The 21491-nt window shown below is 41.9% G+C and overlaps 1 protein-coding gene across 3 annotated transcripts in view; it reads left to right on the forward strand.

Moving 5' to 3' along the window:
• Positions 1 to 21491, forward strand: part of LOC136876412 (5'-AMP-activated protein kinase subunit gamma-1) — a 1375241-nt gene that overhangs the window by 728459 nt on the left and 625291 nt on the right. For all 3 annotated transcript variants that reach the window (XM_067150367.2, XM_067150365.2, XM_067150366.2), the window contains exon 5: positions 17610 to 17649. In XM_067150367.2, coding sequence (XP_067006468.1) covers positions 17610 to 17649 — 40 coding nt within the window. The remainder of the gene's footprint in view (positions 1 to 17609; positions 17650 to 21491) is intronic.

A 21491-nucleotide genomic window follows, 5' to 3' on the forward strand; every position in this document is an offset into this window, starting at 1 on the left:
CTGACCCGGTCGAAGACTGGAAAACAGGTTGTAGGTTTTCATTTTCATTTTCATATAGGTTTATAAGGCCCTTTTAGTCATGCATGCAAAAGTTTAGCTAAGAAGGCGCTGTGGATGCTGTAAAAATTGAAATTGAATGTTACCTATTTTAGATAGGTTTGAGCTGTATGTGTCCCCTTAAGAGGCTTACCGATAAATCAGTATCAGACACAAATAGACTGGTGTCACCGTAGCGTAGGCCTACTTGCTGTGGCCTGATCGTGTTGACTGAAATATCTCCCCTGGCAACGTTGTTTTTCACGTAGATTTACGTTCCTCGACAACGCGTATATCACCGAGAGTGTTTGCCTTATGTTTACGTTTAACGTCTCAATTGACAGATAAAAGAGGAATTTACCTGTTGCAAAAACTAATTTAAAATCTGAAACGTAGCGCTTCAAAGTAAGGCAAAATTTGTGACGTCACACGCATACCCTGTTATAAAATGGCGCTGTGTTGACTCGCACATTCATTGGTGGTCGATTTTCTTAAACATCACTTTAATTTTAATCATGTGCCGAGCAACTATCCCAGTACATTGGACAATTGATTTATTTATCTTACTTTTTTTTTGCTTTACGTCGCACCGACACTGATATGTCCTATGGCGACGATCGGATAGGAAAGGCCTAGGAAGTGTAAGGAAGCGACCGTGGCCTTAATTAAGGTACAGCCCCGGCATTTGCCTGGTGTGAAAATGGGAAACCGCGGAAAACCCTCTTCAGGGCTGCCGACAGTGGGGTTCAAACCCACTATCTCCCAGATGCAAGCTCACAGTTGCGCGCTCCTAACTACACGGCCAACTCGCTCGGTGGAATTACCGTTTAGGCACCAAGTACCTCGAAACGAAGGTCTTCACCGGCATTGAATTTGCCTCAATATTTCGATATTTTTTGGACGTAAAAAGTTAATCATTGATATATTTTTTGGAATATCTCCGTCGGTTACAGGGCAACGGCTATAATTTCGCCAAATTACAATTTTCTGGCGCATCCGAAAATTGCGTCCGCCATTTTATTTAGGGGGTAAAAATGAAAAATTTGAACTTATTGGATTTTTTCTTTGGGTTACAGCCCAATGGCTATCAGAATGTGGAATTTCAAATTTCTAGCTCATCTGGAAGTGCATAAACATTAATGTCAGTGAGTCAGTCAGTCAGCCTTCTGGCTTTATATAATAGGGACAATAACGGATAACGCTATCGTGTTTAGTATTATGAACACTGAAAACTGGGCTGTGAATGTTGACAGATTACGGACACTCCTCCGCATAAAGCTGATCTGTGTACGGACATGACCACTCTTTCAGTAAATTCGTCAGTTTGCAACTGTCGCTGTGACAAGGTTGGGGTCTACCGACCTGTACACCTGTGCACGATCTGTCCGTGTAACTACAAACTGTTGGATACACAAGTTGGAATGAGCTCCTTTCCTGTGTTTCTGGGTAATAAAACAGGCAACTTCCTTTCGACTTACCTTCGTATTATTGTAGGTAAGGTTCTGTGATATACAATGTATCAAAGTAAAGATGAGGAGCTCGGTACACCGAGCTCGATAGCTGCAGTCGCTTAAGTGCGGCCAGTATCCAGTATTCGGGAGATAGTAGGTTCGAACCCCACTGTCGGCAGCCCTGAAAATGGTTTTCCGTGGTTTCCCATTTTCACACCAGGCAAATGCTGGGGCTGTACCTTAATTAAGGCCACGGCCGCTTCCTTCCCACTCCTAGCCCTTCCCTGTCCCATCGTCGCCATAAGACCTATCTGTGTCGGTGCGACGTAAAGCAACTAGCAAAAAAAAAAAAAAAGAAAGCTCGGTACAAGAAAGTGAAAATAATACCAGACTTATCTAGGAACTTGGTATTCGCCATTTTACAGTAAGTTACTAGGTTGAATTTTTTTTAGAATTCGTTTTACGTCGCACCGACACAGATAGGTGGGGTGAAGACGGGAAACCATGGAAAGCCATCTTCAGGGCTGCCGACAGTGTGGTTCGAACCCACTATCTCCCGGATACAAGCTCACAGCTGCTCGCCTCTAACCGCACTGCCAACTCGCCCGGTAAGTTGAATTCTGGGGATAGTCGTCAAACGTATAAGGAAGGGAAAAGGAAGCCAGTGTGAGGAAAAGCTATGGATATCAATTGAGCAAATGGAGATAGTCACTTATGCAAATTGAAGTCCGACTCGTTGGCTGAACGGTCAGCGTACTGGCCTTCGGTTCGGAGGGTCCCGGGTTCGATTCCCGGTCGGGTCGGGGATTTTAACCCTCATTGGTTAATTCCAATGGCCCGGGGGCTGGGTGTTTGTTCTGTCCCCAACATCCCTGCAACTCACACACCACACATAACACTATCCTCCACCACAATAACACGCAGTTACCTACACATGGCAGATGCCGCCCACCCTCATCGGAGGGTCTGCCACACAAGGGCTGCACTCGGCTTGAAATAGCCACACGAAATTATTATTTTATGCAAATTGAAGAGGTACGGAGAACATTCTTACCTTTATTAAAATGCAATGTTCGATTTTTCACTACATTTAACTTCCAAAGCGCGTCTTAACGCGAATGTGGAAAGTGTGTAGTTTGTGCCTCAAATAGATGACCTAGACGTTAGGCCCTTAAAACAATAATTATCGTAGTTATTGTCGTCATCGGTAACCCAACAGTTTACCATAATTAAGTAAGTGTATGTTTCTTAAAATGTAATATTTTCCTTTTTTAGTTTCTTTCTTCTTTCTTAATCCGTTTACCATGCAGGGTTGGTTTTTCTCTCGGACTTTACGAGGGATCCCACCTCTACCGCCTCAAGGGCAGTGCCCTTGAGCCTTGAGGAGTATGGGAAGATTTGAAGGGATAGACAAGGACGAGGGAAGGAAACGGCCCTGGTCTTAAGTTAGGTACCATCCAGGCATTTGCCTGGTGAAGAAGCGGTAAACCAGGGAAAACCACTTCAAGGATGGCTGAGGTAGGAATAGAACCCCCCTCTGCTCACTTCACCTCCTGAGGCTAAATGAACCCCGTCCCAGCCCTCGTACCACTTTTCAAATTTCGTGGCAGAGCCGGAAATCGATCCCGAGCCTCCGGGGATGGCAGCCAATCACATAACCACTACACCACAGAGAGACCCAATTTTTAGTTACGTAACTTAAAGTAATAATAATAATAATAATAATAATAATAATAATAATAATAATAATTTAGTCCCGCAGGAGTTCTTTTACGTGCCAGAAATCTACCGATGCGAGGCTGACGTATTTGAGCACCTTCAAAACCAATGGACTGAGGCAGGATCGAACCTGCCAAGTTGAGGTCAGAAGACCAGTGCCTCAACCGTCTGGCGTACTCAAACCGGCTGTAACTTGCAGTTCTGATTCCTAGTTGTGCCTTTTGCTAACAGAAAACTATGAATGCATTAAAATGCACTGTAAGTCTGTATCTGTCGCTCTTCCAGCACCTCCTTCAGAACATGTATCGACGGATGTGGACAGGAGATTTTACGTCATTCGTAGTCTTAGAGATGCATTCAGGTCTAGTTACTGATGTTGCTGTCCGATAACTTGAAGGCAGTGCAGCGCGCTGTTCACTATTGGTGTTCGCTGTACTCCCTTTTAGGGCAAAATTTACAAGAACAGGTGTTCGTTTAAAACCAGTGTAGTTAGCAAAAATGTGTAGCTATCCATATTTTTTACCCGCACACACACATTCCATTTGCAGTCGAAACCGTTTATTGCGACATCGCTTTTAATGGTGTATTGAATAAAACGGCGAAAACTAACAGTCCTGTCTAAATCCTGTATAAATAGTGTATTTAAAAATCGCTTAGTACGACACATCGTGTAAAACGGCGTGTTTTTATCACATATTCAGAGAAAAGTATCGGTTATTACGTCCAATGTTGAGGTTTGTTTGTTACGTATTTGGAAATTGCTGACAACAATGCAAAGCTTATTTTCAAATTCTTGTTTTCAGTATAGTGTAGATTTCAAATTTGTCTCTCTGTTCAACAGTCAAGGGAAGCATCGCTGTTAAGATGCCGCAAAAGAAATGGAAAGTGTTTAATATTGAAGGAAAAATCACACCTAATGCGGCAATTAGTAAATGGGGAAACAAACGTCATCTTGGCGAAAGGACTGGGTGTATCAAACTTAGAGATGTCTACGATTTGGAGGGACATTCGTTTATTAGCCAAGGTCTTGTGCGACATTATTGATCAATTTACACTGTTGCTACTTCTTTCCTCACTTATTATTGTATATTTTCCTGGCATATTATTGCTGTAGGGCTACGTACTGTGTAAATATTAGAAGAAAATTCCTCTCAGCCCCAGTTTATTTATTTATACTCTGACACCAATGCGGTTTTTTCGAAGGACGCATGATAGCTCTCACGTTGTTTGAAAAAATTATTGATTTCCTGATTTCGTAAAAAAAATCAATGTACTGAAGAATAAAAACATTTTTATGCTTTATTGCAAATACAAGACTTATTTCACTTATGATTTTTGAAATGTTAACTGAATTATGTTAATTAACCATGGAAGTGTGCAGCCTAAAACTTACAGGAATGACATTTTTAGCAACAACAAAAAACCGGTTTGTACGACTATCGTATATAACGACCGTTGATTGGCGGACCCTTCGGAGTCCTTATAACCGGTTTTGGCCATTTTTTTCATAAACGAAATAGACCCTTTTTCTTCATTATTTCACATGCTCGTTGCACGAAGAAATGACGGGAGAAATCAGCTTTATAATAATAACCCCCGGTTGCTCTGCATTAGAAGTGGACATTTCGAAATATACTGTGGCGAAACGGTATGTCGCATCGACAAACGGACTGTGCCACCGGACGACCCTTTTACTGGCCAGCATGTTTGGTCCTAATATATTTTCTCGTATAATGGCGATTTATAGTATCTATAGGAGTAAACGTTTCGATCTGGGACAAATTTCGTACGTTTTCACAAGTTGAAAAAATATTTTATTCACTTAATAGAGGAGATACAGTCTTGAAACGTTCATAGGACCAAACTTCTCTTCATTCCAGGGACAGAAAGTGCTTTCCATTTTTGATAGGAATTACCGTGTAGGCACAATGTACCTCGAAACGAAGGTTTACACCAGCATGTAAATTGCCTCAGTATTTCGATAATTTTCGGACGTTAAACATTGAACTTTTTTGGAATTTCTCCGTCGGTTACAGGGTAGCGGCTATAATTTCGCCAAATTACAATTTTCTGGCGCACCCGAAAATTGCTCCGCCATTTTGTTTAGATGGGTAAAATGAAAAAAATTGAACTTATTGGAATTTGTCTTTGGGTTACAGCCTAATGGCTATCAGATTGCCGAATTTCAAATTTCTAGCTCGTCTGGAAGTGGGTAAATATTAATGTCAGTGAATCAGTCAGTCAGTCACTCAGTCAGTCAGTTAGCCTTCTGGCTTTATATAACAGGGACAATAACGAATAACGCTATTGTGTTTCGTATTATGAACACTGAAAATATGATCAAAAAGAAATGCGTTTACAACTGTAGAAAGTAATATGACACATTGAAATTAAATAAATATGAAGACTTGTTTATAAACATCAGGAATAACTACAGAATATTTGACACCTCAAATGCAGCCAGTCAGTTTTGAAATTCTTCGGTGCCGATGCGAAGGAATTATGAGCGCTATTTTGGTAACACTGTGATTCTCTGCACAGCGCGCTGGCTCCTCCTGTTCCATGACAGAGAAGGAAGACTACATCTGCTCGAGAATTATATCCCTACGTCTCTCGAAACTTGTCTATGTTTGTCGTTAGTTGTCACATCATCTCCTATATTTACTCGTGCTCTTCCTAATCAGCTTACATTCTTGTGACAGCTCGTATTTATAGCAAGAGATGCCAAGTATGCAAACATCGTATAGATCTATTTACAGACGGTAATATAGTATATTGCATATCACTTTGATATCACAGTAATTAGGTGCTATTCTCAAGAACACTCGTAAGATGTTTATTTATTTATCATTCGAAGTGACAAAGTGGGAAAGGTATACAATATTCACCTCCGCCTGAAATACTGAATTTAGACATACGGACCTTAGGAATCTTATAATAAAATGCAGAGGAGAGAGAAATATGTGTTGATAGCCAATGCTAGTTATCCAACAACCCGCCTCTAAAAATAATTTTACGGTAAATTATCAAATATCGTGCGACATTCTTCACACATCCCCAACAGAGAGCAACTTCCATTGGATGAATTTTAATAAATTTGGCGTCAATTCCATACGACCATGGATCTCTTCAGCTAGACCTGAATAATGGACTGGACGATAGAAAATAAGTATCAATGTCGTTCACCCGAAGGAAAACACCCAAGTTAGGGTGCGATAACCTGAGATACGTAGCCTATCAGAACGGAAAGATTTCGGACTAATATTTAGACCGCGAGCTCATTTTCACTCCTTACGTACAGAAGGTATTCGCTAAAGCGTCTACAACTTTAGAATTTGTGATAAGGAATTTCTTTCTTTCTTTCTTTCTTTCTTTCTTTCTTAACCTGTTTAACCTCTGAGGTTGGTTTCTTCCCTCGGGCTCAACGAGGAATTCCACCTCTACAACAAGAGCAGTGTCCTGGAACGTGAGACGTTCGGTCGGTGGATACGACTGTGGAGAAGGACCAGTACCTCGCCCAGGCGGCCTAACCTGCTATGCTGAACAGGGGCCTTGTGGGGGGATGGGAACGTTAACAAACCAATCATTAACATACACACACACACACACACACACACACACACATGCACACCTGTTAGTTAACAGTTTGTAATCGTGTGAGCAAGTACAGTAAGTCACTGGGAAGAGCAGAACGTTGTCAGGCGCGGCTCGCTCTACTGGTCTTGGCTGAGGGGAGATTGTATACTTATCTTTACGCTAGTGTTTAACGTCGCGCTAACTCGGCGGCGGCTATCGAATGCAAAAGCCTGAAACTGGGAAAGAAGCAGCCGTGGTCTTAATTATGGTACAGTCCCAGCATTTTCCTTGTGTGAAAACCATGTTCAGAGCAAGTTTACAGGTACGCAGCCCTTACCACGTAGCTTGGTGGAAAATCTAATAAGATTATTATTCTTTCTTTCTTTCTTTCTTTCTTTCTTTCATTCTTTCTTTCTTTCTTTCTTTCTTTCTTGATTAATCCGTTCACCCTCCAGGGTTGGTCTCCCTCAACTCAGCGAAGGATCCCACCTCTGCCGCCTCAAGGACAGTGTCCTGGAGCATGAGATTTTGGGTCGGGGGATACAGCTGGAGAAGAGACAAAGTACCTTGCCCAGGCGGCCTCACCTGCTATGCAGAACAGGGGTCTCGTGAGGGGATGGGAAGATTGGAAGGGATAGACAAGGACGAGGGAAGGAAGCGGCCGTGGCCTTATGTACCATTCCGGCATTTGTTTGAATAAAAAGTGGGAAACTGGGAAACCACGGAAAACCACTTCGAGGATGGCTGAGGAGGGAATAGAATCCCCCTCTACTCAGTTGACCTCCCGAAGCTGAGAGGACCCCGTTCTAGCCCTTGTACCACTTATCAAATTTTGTGGCAGAACCGGTAATCGAACCCAAGCTTCCATTATTATTATTATTAATAATATTATTATTATTTACGATATTTTCTACACCTGTGCGATCGCGGGTGCGAACTGTGTCGCAAATGTGGATTTGACCCTGTTTTACGGCAGGATGCTCTTCCAGACGCCAATCCTATGTGGAAGGATGTATTCACTATTGCGTGTTTCTATGGTGGTTGTTACTGCGGTGTTTTATGTGAATATGAAGAGGAGAGTGTTAGGACAAACACAAACACACAGTCCTCGAGCCAGAATAATTTGTCAGACGTAGTTAAAATCCTCGGCCTGGCCTGGAATCGATCCCAGAATCCTCTGAACTGAAGGCCTCAACTCTGGTCATTCAGCCAAGGAGTCGGACATTTATTATTATTATTATTATTATTATTATTATTATTATTATTATTATTATTATTATTATTATTATTATTATTATTATTATTATTTGGGTGCATCCCATTTTAACACTTTTAGAAACGATGAGGTGCTGAAATATTTTCCCGCAAGCGTTCTTTTAGGTCTCGGTAAATTTACCCAAACGAGGCTGGCCTATTTTGTGGATCTTAAAATACTACCGGACTGAGCCGGGATCGAACGAGCCAACTTCAGCTCGGAAGACAAGACACACAATCTGACGAGCCTGTTTAAGACACTGTTCGATGTTCAACCTGTGTGATTTATGCCCCTGTATCTGTGGCTCAGATGGTTGAGGCGCTGGCCTTCTGACCTCAACTTGGCAGGTTCCAGCCTGACTCAGTCCGGTGGTATTTGAAGGTGCTCAAATAGTTAGTTAGTTAGTGGAACGTTAAACCAATAACATATTATTATCTGTAACAACTCTCAGTATTTTTCCACTACCCGATGTCCTCCTACTCCTCCTCCCCTCAGCTGCTTTCATTATGTGAAGAAAATCACCAGTACGTACCCATTAGCAGGCTGTACGTTCTTGTGATTGTGCCATTGTTGTATTGTTGGCAAACCAACAGAAAAGGAAAACCGTGTTGAACACTTAAGCGGAGGCCGTAGATAGAAAATGTGGTCCACGCTTTCCTCTTCAGAGTTTTAGCCTGGTGCTTTTGTTCTTACTCGTACCACTTTCCAAATTTCGTGGTAGAGCCGGGAATTGAGCCCGGGCCTCCGGGGGAGTGGCCTTTTTACCACCGAGGCAGACATATATTTTCTTCACAAGATATAAACTTCATATTATCCGTATTGACAGCTTTACTGACATGTAAAAGAACTCGTCCAGGACTAAATTTTGGCACGCCAGCGTCTCCTAATCGAAGGCAGTGCTGGTAAATCTGCACGGGGCTTGCGTTGCAGTATGAGTCCAAGTTCACTGTACACATGCCAAATGGCTGCTTAACGAGCATTTCCGTAGAAGACCGATCGCCTAGCAGCTACCACTGTCGAGAAATCAGCATCAAACACAAACACTCCGTGGGTTTCACCCGGTGTCACCCTAGCGTACTTGCTATGGCGCAGTCCTGTCAGCTCGGAGGTCGGTGATAACAATTCCTCACCGTGCTGTTAGGGGCGCGCAGCTGTGAGCTTACATACGTGAGAGAGTGGGTTCGAACCCCACTGTCGGCAGGCCTGTAGATGGTTTTCTATGGTTTCCCATTTTCACACCAGGCAAATGCTGGGGCTGTACCTTAATTAAGACCACGGCTGCTTCCTTCGCACTCCTAGGCTTTTCCCATCCCATCGTCACCATAAGACCTATCTGTGGCGGTATGACGTAAAACAAATTGTAAAGAAAAAACTCCTCACCCGGTGAAATTTTCTTCTTCGATTGGTGCTCTCAAGTTGGGCTTAAGTCACGTGCAAATTTAGCAACAGCCCCTCGCAAAGCACCACATCTGAATTCGCCCGCGAAGCGATCTGATTGGTTAAATTCAGCCGTTAATAAAATGACAACGGCTCGAGATATCTAAATATAAATTATGTATCAGTATACCAGCCCTCTAACGCTTATACATCCGGTTCATGCTTTTTCCGACCACCCCATACATACCAGGTGGACCTGCAGCCGCGTATACCCAGTTCATGTTTTTTCCTACCATCCTATACATACCTGGTGGCCTTGCAGCACCGTATGCCCGGTTCACGTTTTTTCCGACCACCCTGTACATACCAGGTGCCCCTGCAGCACCGTATACCTGGTTCATATTTTTTTCCGACCACCCTATACATACCAGGTGCCCCTGCAGCACCGTATACCTGGTTCACGATTTTACCGACCACCCTATACATAGCAGGTAGCCCTACAGCACCGCATACCCGGTTCATGTTTTTTCCGACCACCCTATACATACCAGGTGGCCTTGCAGCACCGTATGCCCGGTTCACGTTTTTACCCACCACCCTATACATACCTAGTGGCCTTGCAGCACCGCATACCCGGTTCACGTTTTTACCCACCACCCTATACATACCTGGTGGCCCTGCAGCACCGCATACCCGGTTCACGTTTTTACCCACCACCCTATACATACCTGGTGGCCTTGCAGCACCGCATACCCGGTTCACGTTTTTACCCACCACCCTATACATACCTGGTGGCCTTGCAGCACCGTATGCCCGGTTCACGTTTTTTCCGACCACCCTGTACATACCAGGTGGCCCTGCAGCACCGTATACCCGGTTCACGATTTTACCGACCACCCTATACATATCAGGTGCCCTGCAGCACCATATACCCGGTTCACGCTTTTTCCGACCACCCTATACATACCAGGTGGCCCTGCAGCACCGTATACCCGGTTCACGATTTTACCGACCACCCTATACATACCAGGTGGCCCTGCAGCACCGTATACCCGGTTCATGTTTTTACCGACCACCCTATACATACCACGTCGCCTTGCAGCACCGTATACCCGGTTCATGTTTTTACCGACCACCCTATACATACTAGGTCGCCTTGCAGCACCGTATACCCGGTTCACGTTTTCTCCAACTGCATCCCCGTACTTTCTACGTATAAGTGTCCCTCATGTACTAATGATAAATGGAATGCCTACTAGCTGATTTTCAAAGGGGTGCTACAACGTCATATATTTTCCCAAATGCCGGGCTTAGTGGCTCAGACAGTTCAGGCTCTGGCCTTCTGACCCCGACTTGGCAGGTTCGATCCTGGCTCAGTCCGGTGGTATTTGAAGGTGATCAAATGCGTCAACCTCGTGTCAGTAGATTTATTGGCACGTGAAAGAACTCCTGCGGGACTAAATACCGGTACCTCGGGGTCTTCGAAACCCATATAAAGTAGTTAGTGAGACGTAAAGTAAATAACATTATTATTATTATTATTATTATTATTATTATTATTATTATTATTATTATTATTATTATTATTATATTTCGCAAGTGAAGCTAATAGCATTCTTTTTAGTACCGACGTTCTGTAGCACGGTGCATTATTTTGTAATTAATACGCCTATGATGCAGAAAATAAAGTTTAATACCTCATGAATTCATAAACGTATCAGACATTCTGTTCTACCAAACAGTTGCTTGTATATTGTGTGTGCCTTGAAGGATCCATTAGCTCTTAATTGCAACTACAGGATGTTCGGTAATAATAATAATAATAATAATAATAATGGCGAATGCCTCCGAAGAGGCCTATCAGGTGGCTTGCATGTCTGTGAAGATGAGGGCCCTACCTAGGATGATTTCTAATGCTGAATACGCCACACACTCCCAGCCTCCGAGCCATTGGAATTAACCAATTAAGGTTAAGTCCCCGACCCGGGGATCGATCCCGGGACCCTCTGGACCAAAGGCCAGCACGTTAACCATTTAGCCATGGAGCCGGACACTATGTTCGGTGAAATACGTGTATAGAAGGCAGATGGCTATTTGGAAACTCCTGAGGATATCGGCTGCGAGCTTGGGTTGCATTCCGACGCGATTTTCTATAGATTAAAACGATGTCTGTGTTTTCACCGTTGCTGAACACATCAGCCACTGTCGATATGTTGGCAATTGGAGGGCTACTGAATCAGATACCGGTCTACAACTCTGCTTTCGAAAACGAGACTTACTAACGCAAGGGGTTGCATTAAAGGCCTATACACACGACCCAATCTGCTGGGTCCGATCTGCAGGCTAGTTGGCGCGGTAAATCGGATGCTTCTCTACACACGACCCAATCTGCTGGGCCCGATCTGCCGTAAGCTTTCTCGCTCTGGCCTGGAAACGCGTGATTATGGCTCCTACATTTTCTAAATTTCTAAAAACAGGAATTGCATTGACTTTGTTATCATTGAAGTCGATACGAAAGAGAAAATATTGGGCTAAAAGGTGGTTATTACAGAGAAAGAAATTGTCATACATATATTATGAAAAAACTAGAATCATTCGATTTTAGAAATTTTCTGCGAATGGATATCGACACTTTCAATGATCTACTCTACCTGGTGGCGCCTTTAATAAAGAAACAAGACACTATAATGGGGGAAAGTGTGAGTGTTCAAGAGCGATTAATCGTGACTCTTAAGATTTTTAGCTACTTGAGCGAGTTACAGAGATTAGCAATTTAGTGCGGCCGTGTCACCACAGTTTTGCCCGGCTCCATGGCTAAAAGATTAGCGTGCTGGCCTTTCGTCACAGGGGTTCGATTCGCGGCAGGGACTGGAATTTTAACCATCATTGGTTAATTTTCCTGGCACGGGGGCTGGGTGTATGTGTTGTGTTCATCATCATTTCATCCTCATCACGACGCGCAGGTCACCCACGGGAGTCAAATCAAAAGACCTGCACCTGGCGAGCCGAACCCTTCCTGGGATCTCCCGGCACTAAAAGCCATATGCCATTTCATTTGATTTTAACACAGCTTTTGTCTAAAATCATTCCATAAACATTTTGCGCTATTTTCAATAGTCTGAAGGGATACATAAAAGTAAGTGATTAAAATATTTTGTTTTTGCTAGGGGCTTTACGTCGCACCGACACAGATAGGTCTTATGGCGACGATGGGATAGGAAAGGCCTAGGAGTTGGAAGGAAGCGGCCGTGGTCTTGATTAAGGTACAGCCCCAGCATTTGCCTGGTGTGAAAATGGGAAACCACGGAAAACCATTTTCAGGGCTGCCGATAGTGGGGTTCGAACCTATCTCCCGGATGCAAGCTCACAGCCGCGCGCCTCTACACACACGGCCAACTCGCCCGGTGTGATTAAAAATATATATATTTCTTTAATGTAAGAGTATTTATTTCTGAAATTACGTATGCGTAGAAAATAGGAGAAGAAACTAACCTAAAATTATAAACTATATTAATCTAAACTATATCATTGTATATAGTGAGCTACTGATCTAACTGAATCTGCTCACTGCCCTCTGACACACGTCACACGTGCTAGGTGGCGACGAGGCAACTGATAGCTTATCGGCCGACCTCTGGAGTGTAAGTTGGGAGATTGTGTGGTCGGCCCGACCAACCACCCGACATGAGTTTTGTCGGCCAATCTGGTCCCAACAAATCTACACACCACCCAATCTGCAGGTACCCTGTAGATCGGGACCAGCAGATTGGGTCGTGTGTAGCGGCCTTAAAGCAACCACACGCACAAAGCTAAACTAAGCTACGGTGTGGTACGCAGCCCAAAGAAAAAAACGCTTCAATGTATGCTGAGCTACGCTAACCTAAGCTATGCCAAGCTACATTTTACAGATCGTCAAGAAGGCGATTTTCATTATTATTATTATTATTATTATTATTATTATTATTATTATTATTATTATTATTGTTACGGAGTTTTCCGTGGTAGGTAGAGGTGAAAGAAGGTGCGGGTGTGAATAGGTCTCCAGCTACGAAAGCAAAATTAATTTAAAATTTAACAAGGTTATATTTTCTTTTCAAAAACAAAGAAATAAAAAGCATGGCAGGTACAAAGTAGCAAATCAAAAAGGGTAGTTACAATATTTACAGGAATTGGGCTTCGCGCCCTGATTTTACACTGCTTGGGCAATCAGCTCAGTTTTACCCCAAACACGAGTTTTAACAGAGGGGCAGAAAACCCCATTCATACCTAGGAGCCCTTGCTCCAAATTACACAGAAAAGCCTCCACGAGGCATACAACACTCAATTTTCAAAAGAGTCACTCGCTCTCAAAATTTAAGCCTCTCCCAGGCCACACCAAACTCCACCTTCAAGTTGTCCTCACTGGACATAGACACAGGGGTAAAATACCCAACCTACTGAGGTCTATTAAATAAAAAAAAATGGGCAATTACATGACCTCTAAAATAACAATTTGAGAGGAGGCGATCTTGCACTCCTAATACACTTGTTTTTAAAAACCTAATCTGGCTCTAGGCCACTAATGCGAGGGCTAATCCCATACTACCGAGGTGACTTTAGAAAAGAGCAATTTGTTTTACATTAACGAAGAATAGGTTGAGAAAATAAGTTCACCTCAAGACAATGTGAGTGGGAGCTCGAGAGGGTTAGCACTCTCTATCCCAATATGCAGCTTAAAAGAGAATAGAAGAAAAGATCGTTACATTTTAGGAAAAGGTTACATGGAGGAACGCTTCGCACCCGCCCCGAGAGTTAAACTGCTGAGCTAGCAAAGAAAGAATTTATTAATCGGCCATTACCTTATTGATGACCGCTGCCGAGGAAAGAGGCGCTTCCCGCCTCCTGCTATGTACTTTATACACTGAAAGATGGAACAGAAGTGGCCCGGAGACCCTAAAATCAGCAGTTTAAATACTCTCGCAGAAGGTTCTAGGCGTTAGGGGAATGAAAACACCCTCCCGCGATGATTTTATTGGTAGATCAATAAACCCCCTACACAATACTAAGAAGAAACACATAATTGGTGGAAAATTAATTCAAGAAATTCGGGATAGGCTAGATTTAAAACAAGGGGAAAGAAGGGGTTAATATTGCCAACTTAACCAAAGACTGAAAAAAATTTAGCAAAGAACAAATATTTGAAATAAAAATTTCTCCAACAAAATAGTTCTTTGACTCCGCACTAGGTTGCACTATTGTTGATCTTCAGTAGTGTCCTCTAGAAGAGAAAGTTCACACTTCTTACTTCAAGCGAAACAAAACCACATCAAAAATGACACAGTTCAAAAACTCAATTTTCCACGTGGTGAAATCTTCTGAGAAAGTAGAGAATTAATAGCGTAGATAAAGTTCAGACTTCCTCCAGCAGAGGAGTTTCAACTGGCGCACATTTTAAATTAGCGGAGTGGAGGTGTACCGCCCGGTACAATTATTATTATTATTATTATTATTATTATTATTATTATTATTATTATTATTATTATTATTTTTTTTTTTTTTTTTTTTTTTTTTTTTTTTTTTTTTGCCCGGCGTATTTGTATGTAGCTATAGTGAATTATCTCCATACAGCAGCTATTATATAGCTCAAATGTTCCTGTGTTTGTTAATTATCATGGAAGGCAGACCAAAGGATAAAAGGCATTGAAGAGACAAAAATATGCTAGTTTGTCCATTTATTAAAGAGGGATAACAATGAAAGGCAACTGTTGGCAACAAATAAATGAAACTCAGGATATTGATTTATTGCTTTTACATACATTTTTACCCTACGTTCTATAATTTGGGTACTTATATTCATGTTTTAATATCATCCTCAGTATCAGAGGATATTTATGAAGCAGTTCCTGATTTAGACGAAAGTGATTTCTAATTTTTCATGATTTCCATGCAATGCTTGAATCAAATGATGGAATTCACCATCAATTATTCTCCCTCCATTTTAACGTAAACAGAATCTTCTCCTCTTTCTTTTTCTTTCTCTTTCCTCGACTTCTACGACAGCGGCCAATAAAGAAAGTCTCCTGTTCAATTGATCCGCCATGTTTGAAAGGTTGCCTATTATAGTTTAGCTTAGATTTTAATTCGTGACATAACACAACATAGCTTCGCATCGCTTAGCATAGCGTAGCTTAAAGTGGCTTATCTTAGCTATGTGTGTGTGGCAGCCTATAGACCTATAGACTGGTAGCACTGAGGAACATGCAGTGAGTGGCCGTCCGGTTGTTATCTCTTGATATTCTGACGTAACCTGCATGCAGGCAGTAGTACGCCCTGTGAAAATCAGGTATTGAATATCCCATTCGTCATTGGTACATGCGGAACACTTATATGTAGAAAACACGCCGCTGGAATGAACGTAACACTAAAAAAAATGTGGATGTAGGACATTTATAATGGAGGAATTCACACCACTTCTCCATCCTAGTTACAAAACGTACCGTATATAAAATATAATTTAAGAGTTGCGTATTGGATGGCAGTGGTGAATAGAAAGAATTTTTTTCATCATTTTTCATCATTTCCACGCAATGCTTGAATCAAATGATGGAATCCACCATGAATTATTCCCCCTCCAACTTCACGTAAACAGAATCTTCCCCCCCCCCCATTCTCTTTTTTCGTCTTTCTTTCTTTATCTTTCTGGCTCTGGCTTTCTTCTCTATGCACAGCTAGATTCGTTGAATGTGTTTAAAAAACCTTAACGTTCATGTTTCATGATGTGGGTTACTGTAGTCACGTCCTAGTTCGTGAAGTGAAGCATAGGCAACGGCTGAATGGCCTAGTACGTGGTCCTGAGAGTCGGATACCAGTTGACATGGAATGGGAGTGGGCATCTCTGATATATTCTGAGTCATAGCCCTCCTTGTGCTCAGGCGACTAGAACTATACAATCCATCGTTGGTCCCTAACCGGTTACAGGAAAGATCCTCACTTGGACTGTGGGTAAGTAATGGTAGCATCCTGCTTCACAGAATTATCACCGAGCATGCTCAGAACGTTTTAAGCAAGCCTCGGACCTATGGGACTAACGGAGTCCCACTCCCATTTGACAGGCAAGGGACTCCTTGGAAATATTTCAAACCAACTTTGCTTTATGGGAGTGAAATTCAGGTGGACAAAGGATATCTTATTCATAAGTTAGAAATAACAGACATGAACGATTGCTGGTACAAACCGGTGGGAACAATGGCAGGAGGGTACTCAGAATGAGGAGATAAAGGCTAAACTAGGAATGAATTCGATAGATGACGCTGTACGCATAAACTGGCTTCGGAGGTGGGGTCATGCGAGATGAATAGAGGAGGATAGGTTACCTTGGAGAATAACCTACAGTGCTATGGAGGGTAAGAGGAGTAGAGGGAGACCAAGACGACGATGGTTAGATTCAGTTTCTAACGATTTAAAGATAAGAAAGAACTATACGAGGCCACAGAACTGGTTACAAATAGAGGATTTTGGCGGCGGCGTTTAGTAAATGCACAGAAACCTGCAGACTGAACGCTGAAAGGCGCAAGGGTGTATAATGAAGACCTTTACGTACACGGTCCATTAAGGACCTTGGCTCTTAAGATGACTCCTGTCCAGATATTGCAGTGACACGTGGACTGTTCGACGTTATCCTGAGGCGGTTTGCCTGATTATCGTCACCGGACCCACTCTATCATATAGCTCGTCAGTGAGTCTCTCGAGACCGAATGAAACCTTTTGCAGTTCTCAGTTTGGAATTAAAATCATTGGATTGGCCGGGAATCAAAGCCAAGGTCTCCGGATAAGAAAGAGGAAGACGCGCTAACGCTACACCACGAGGCTGTCATGACTTTTGTACTTTCGTGGTGATTTTTCACGCCAAATGTCACGAAATCTTTCGCTGGAATTGACAAAATGAATCAGAAAACTACTTATATCACTCAGTTCTTGTGTTCCATGTTGCTGGATCGAATCCCGGTGCCATCTTTCGGAGTTACACGTGAGAAACGTCCCATTGCTCTTATTATTTCATTAGAGATCCTTCTACAAATAAAATTCCAGCATCCTGTCATTTGTTAATAGTTAATACCATTCTCTCTGAAATAAACGTTCCATTTATACATTATTATTATTATTATTATTATTATTATTATTATTATTATTAATGAGTTTCTTTTGTTTCTTTTCAGAGGGCGGCCGCTCACCATCACCAGCAGCTGGCAGCACAGAGTAAGTACTTCTTTCTTTTGCAACACATTTTGTATCTTGTGAACTCTTTTCAAGAAACCTTTTTCCGTTACTACAACACACTCCACGGTATCGATATATCTCAGTCGTTGCGGTTGAGAGTTTACCTTCGCAGCGATTTATCCACTTCCGTGTCTACGCTTACTACGCTTTTCACTGTGAGCTTCCCAGTGAACGAACGTCATAGAATTACGTTATGATTAGGGAGTCGATTTTACACAGTATCAATAAGATTTCAACGAATAGAAAGTTACTTCTGCCCTGTACATAAGTTCAGTAGGAAGAGTTGCATAACTTTTAGGGGTTTTAAAAGGCAGTGCTCCTGATATTTATGTATCTTTTTAAACAGAAACGTTGTGTGGGTTAGAAGCAACTTCCTACTCGTTGAAATCTAACCTAACTGCATACAGATCAGCTCGCTTAGTGAATTAAAGAACATGAGTTTGAATATTCAATTCAGCAACAGTTTAGTATACCAACTTATTCTACAATTCCGAATCCAATCCATATTTCCTCCCATGTGAAGATTCTTTCCGCTCCTGTAAGCGAATGAAGATTAAACAGCGCAGTAAATTAATAGCTGCTAAGAAGTGAATTTTTAAATTGGACTGTAAGGGAATTTTTATACTACGTTTTCTTTTACTTTCAATGATGTATCACTACAGTTAAGTGTATGGTATGCACATGCAATATTTGCGCGAATAAATTGAGAAAATCGACATTAATTAAAATCTTCGACTTCTATCAATCTTAAAATAAATACCAAGCGTTTCGCTTCATTGTGGCAACGGACTCGTCAGTTGGAATATCACACCTTTCCAAGATGCTGGCTTATGCACTGTAACCGTGTATATACATATCTCCCCTAGTGCACCATCAGTCCATTGTGCGGCAAAGGAGGCTTTTCGTGGTGTTTCAACAGCGAATTAGCCAGCATCTTAGAGATGTATTATCCCAAATGATGAGCGCGCTGCGGACAGGGGAAAAACGCTAGTAATTTTATAATAGAAAAAGCCTGAATAGTTTTCAGTTTTTATTTGATATTCTTAATTGGATAAAATAAATTTTACTTCCAAACTGGGAACTTAATTTTTAACATTGAGGGAAATGAAGTGTCCTTTAAAAGCAGAAGTGATATTTCGATGTTGAAGCGTTGATGGGATCGATCATCCAGAATCAGCGTTCACGACCAACACTTGACTGAACTTTTCAGGTGTGAAACTGTCTGTTGTCCTTCAAGACGCCTTCTTGTATTGCGAAAAACTCCGTTTCCTTCGTCATGCGAGGTTACTGCGAGTATATGGACGATGCTAATTTCTCTACAGAGAGATAAGACTTGGGTGGCAGAAGAGTTCCATTCCAAAATATCTCTAATCCGCTGATTTTGGTACTTTTTTAAAAATATCATGTTAGTCACTTTTTCCTTTTGGCCTTGAGTGCTAAGCAAGAAAGACCACGTGGCATTTCTTTTCTTCAAAAAACTATTAGTGACACATTTGGACGAGAGTCAAAAATTTCCAGTTAAATGATCGCTTTTGGTTAGGCATAAATCTGTAGTTACGCAAATGCAATTCCACATCCCTATTGCGCACCTGTATTGTTCAGTAGATACTCCCATTCTTGTATTTCACACGCACTATTAACTCGCTATCTGCACTTCACGTCCGTACACCTCGCCTGTTGGATTGCAACTGAGTATGAAATTTTCTTTCAGCTCCTGGTCTAAACTAAATAATATGTTCAATCTCAAAGGCGTTGGCATTGTAGGACTCCTGGTCGACGCAGGCGAGCAATAACCAAATTTTCTTGTGGCATTCGAGCCCGCTTCGGTATGGGTAAACAAGTAATTCAGGATGTACCATAGGTGTTGCATATTGACGTTGAAGGACTTCCTTCAGATTTTGAGAAATATTTTGTTCACTTCGCAGACGGACACAGTTGAGTGAATTGTTGAAATCAAAACCGACTTAAAACTGGCAGGAATTACAGCAGAATATGTCCAAAACAGGGTAATCTTCAGATCCGCCATTCACAAATGGCAAGTTGACCAAGAGGAAGAACCAAGGAAGAAGACTGGAACAACCTGGTCTGAAGACAGAAAGGAAGCCCACATAGAGAAATGAAAGAAATATGAGCACAGAGGAAGGCAAATGCGCGCCTCTGAGTACTTTACGTAGACCTAATGGGTTTGTTCGCATATAATAATAATAATAATAATAATAATAATAATCATAATAATAATAATAATAATAATAATACTGCTTTGTTTCGACCGGTTGTGAACTATGTTATTTCAACCGTTTTCGTCCTTGATCTTTAATTCTTTCCCAGTATTCCCGTATTCGCTTTCTGTGAACCTATTTTCTTTCATCAGTCCAATTCTTGCCTGTTTTCAACTTCGACTTTTTTGGAATCGTTGGTATTCTCGAACTTTCTTCTGGAGAGGAACACGTTCTTCGTGTGATCCCTACTTCTTGAAGGTCTTCTTCTACTTCGGTGAACCAAGGTCCATTGGTTTTCTTGTTTAGAACGTAGGAGAAGCTCTGCTTGGTCAATCTCTGTGAGCTCATACATGTTATGTGGCCATAAAATGTAATAATAATAATAATAATAATAATAATAATAATAATAATAATAATAATAATAATAATAATAATAATCAATACCGGGCGAATTGGCTGTGTGGTTAGGAGCGCGCAGCTGTGAGCTTGCATCCGGGAGATAGTGGGTTCGAATCCCACTGTCGGCAGCCCTGTAGATGGTTTTCCGTGGCCCTTCCTTATCCCATCGTCGCCGTAAGACTTATCCGTGTGCCGTAAACCAAATTGTAAAACAGAAAAAGGAAGAATGGTGGAAGCTTTCACCTTCCACACCTTCAAGGGCCGTCATGACATTTAGAGAGATGGCTTTGATTATATTTGCTATGTTTGCAAAAGGAATATATAAAATGTAAACATGAGGTCTGAATGGCTCAAACGTATCCATAGTTGGAGGGTTCGGTAGGTTTACCGGCTTGTAAAGAAATTTATGTAGGATAAAAATCTGGTTCCATGGTGTCTAAGAAAATTATAATACCAAAACTTAATATTATCCTGATTTTGATTCAGGTATTTGAACAATATTCGGACACATCCCTATGATTTGGATAACATATACGCATGGCTACTATCTTGATATGAACAGCCACGTGAAACTGAAAGAGTGCGTGAGGTTTTTACCGAACTCGGTAAATAATTTCTGTCTGGATATGTCCATTGAGCATTGATTGATAGCTTGTCCAGATGATGAGCTTTTCCGCGTGGTGAATGTTACACGAGCCATTCGATTGTCTCTGTATGAAGGGCTGCAGATTAAAAATCAATTTGGCCAGATCTCGGCTTTGTTAAACTCTGGCTGTTCTTTATTGATGAGTGCAGTTCTCGCAGTGGAAGCGCTCCTGGTTTACTGTGTGTTTTCATCAAACATTTACCTGCGCAGGGCCTCGTAGCAGGCGAGTTCGTCGGGTCGCGACGTGAAGTTCTTTTTAACTAGTAATGACGGTTGAGGTTTCTGTTTCGTAAAGACGTGAAATATATATGAAATACGCTGAGTAGCCAAAAGTCACGGGGAGGGGTGTCCATTAGAAAATGTGCCGTGTGTGACCCCTGAGCGTTGTGGCTAGCTACGGCGTAGATGAGCCGTCTGCCACAAACACCAGTTAATAATCTTGACCATAATGGCCAGTATTGGGTCCGTATTGACTTAATCACAATAAATAGAGAGGTGGATGATCCGCCTACTCAATACTATGTGTTAGTTTTTTTTTTTAATATTTACCGTTCACC

Source organism: Anabrus simplex, chromosome 6 (genome assembly GCF_040414725.1).
Source record: "Anabrus simplex isolate iqAnaSimp1 chromosome 6, ASM4041472v1, whole genome shotgun sequence".
Classification (NCBI taxonomy): Eukaryota; Metazoa; Arthropoda; class Insecta; order Orthoptera; family Tettigoniidae; genus Anabrus; species Anabrus simplex.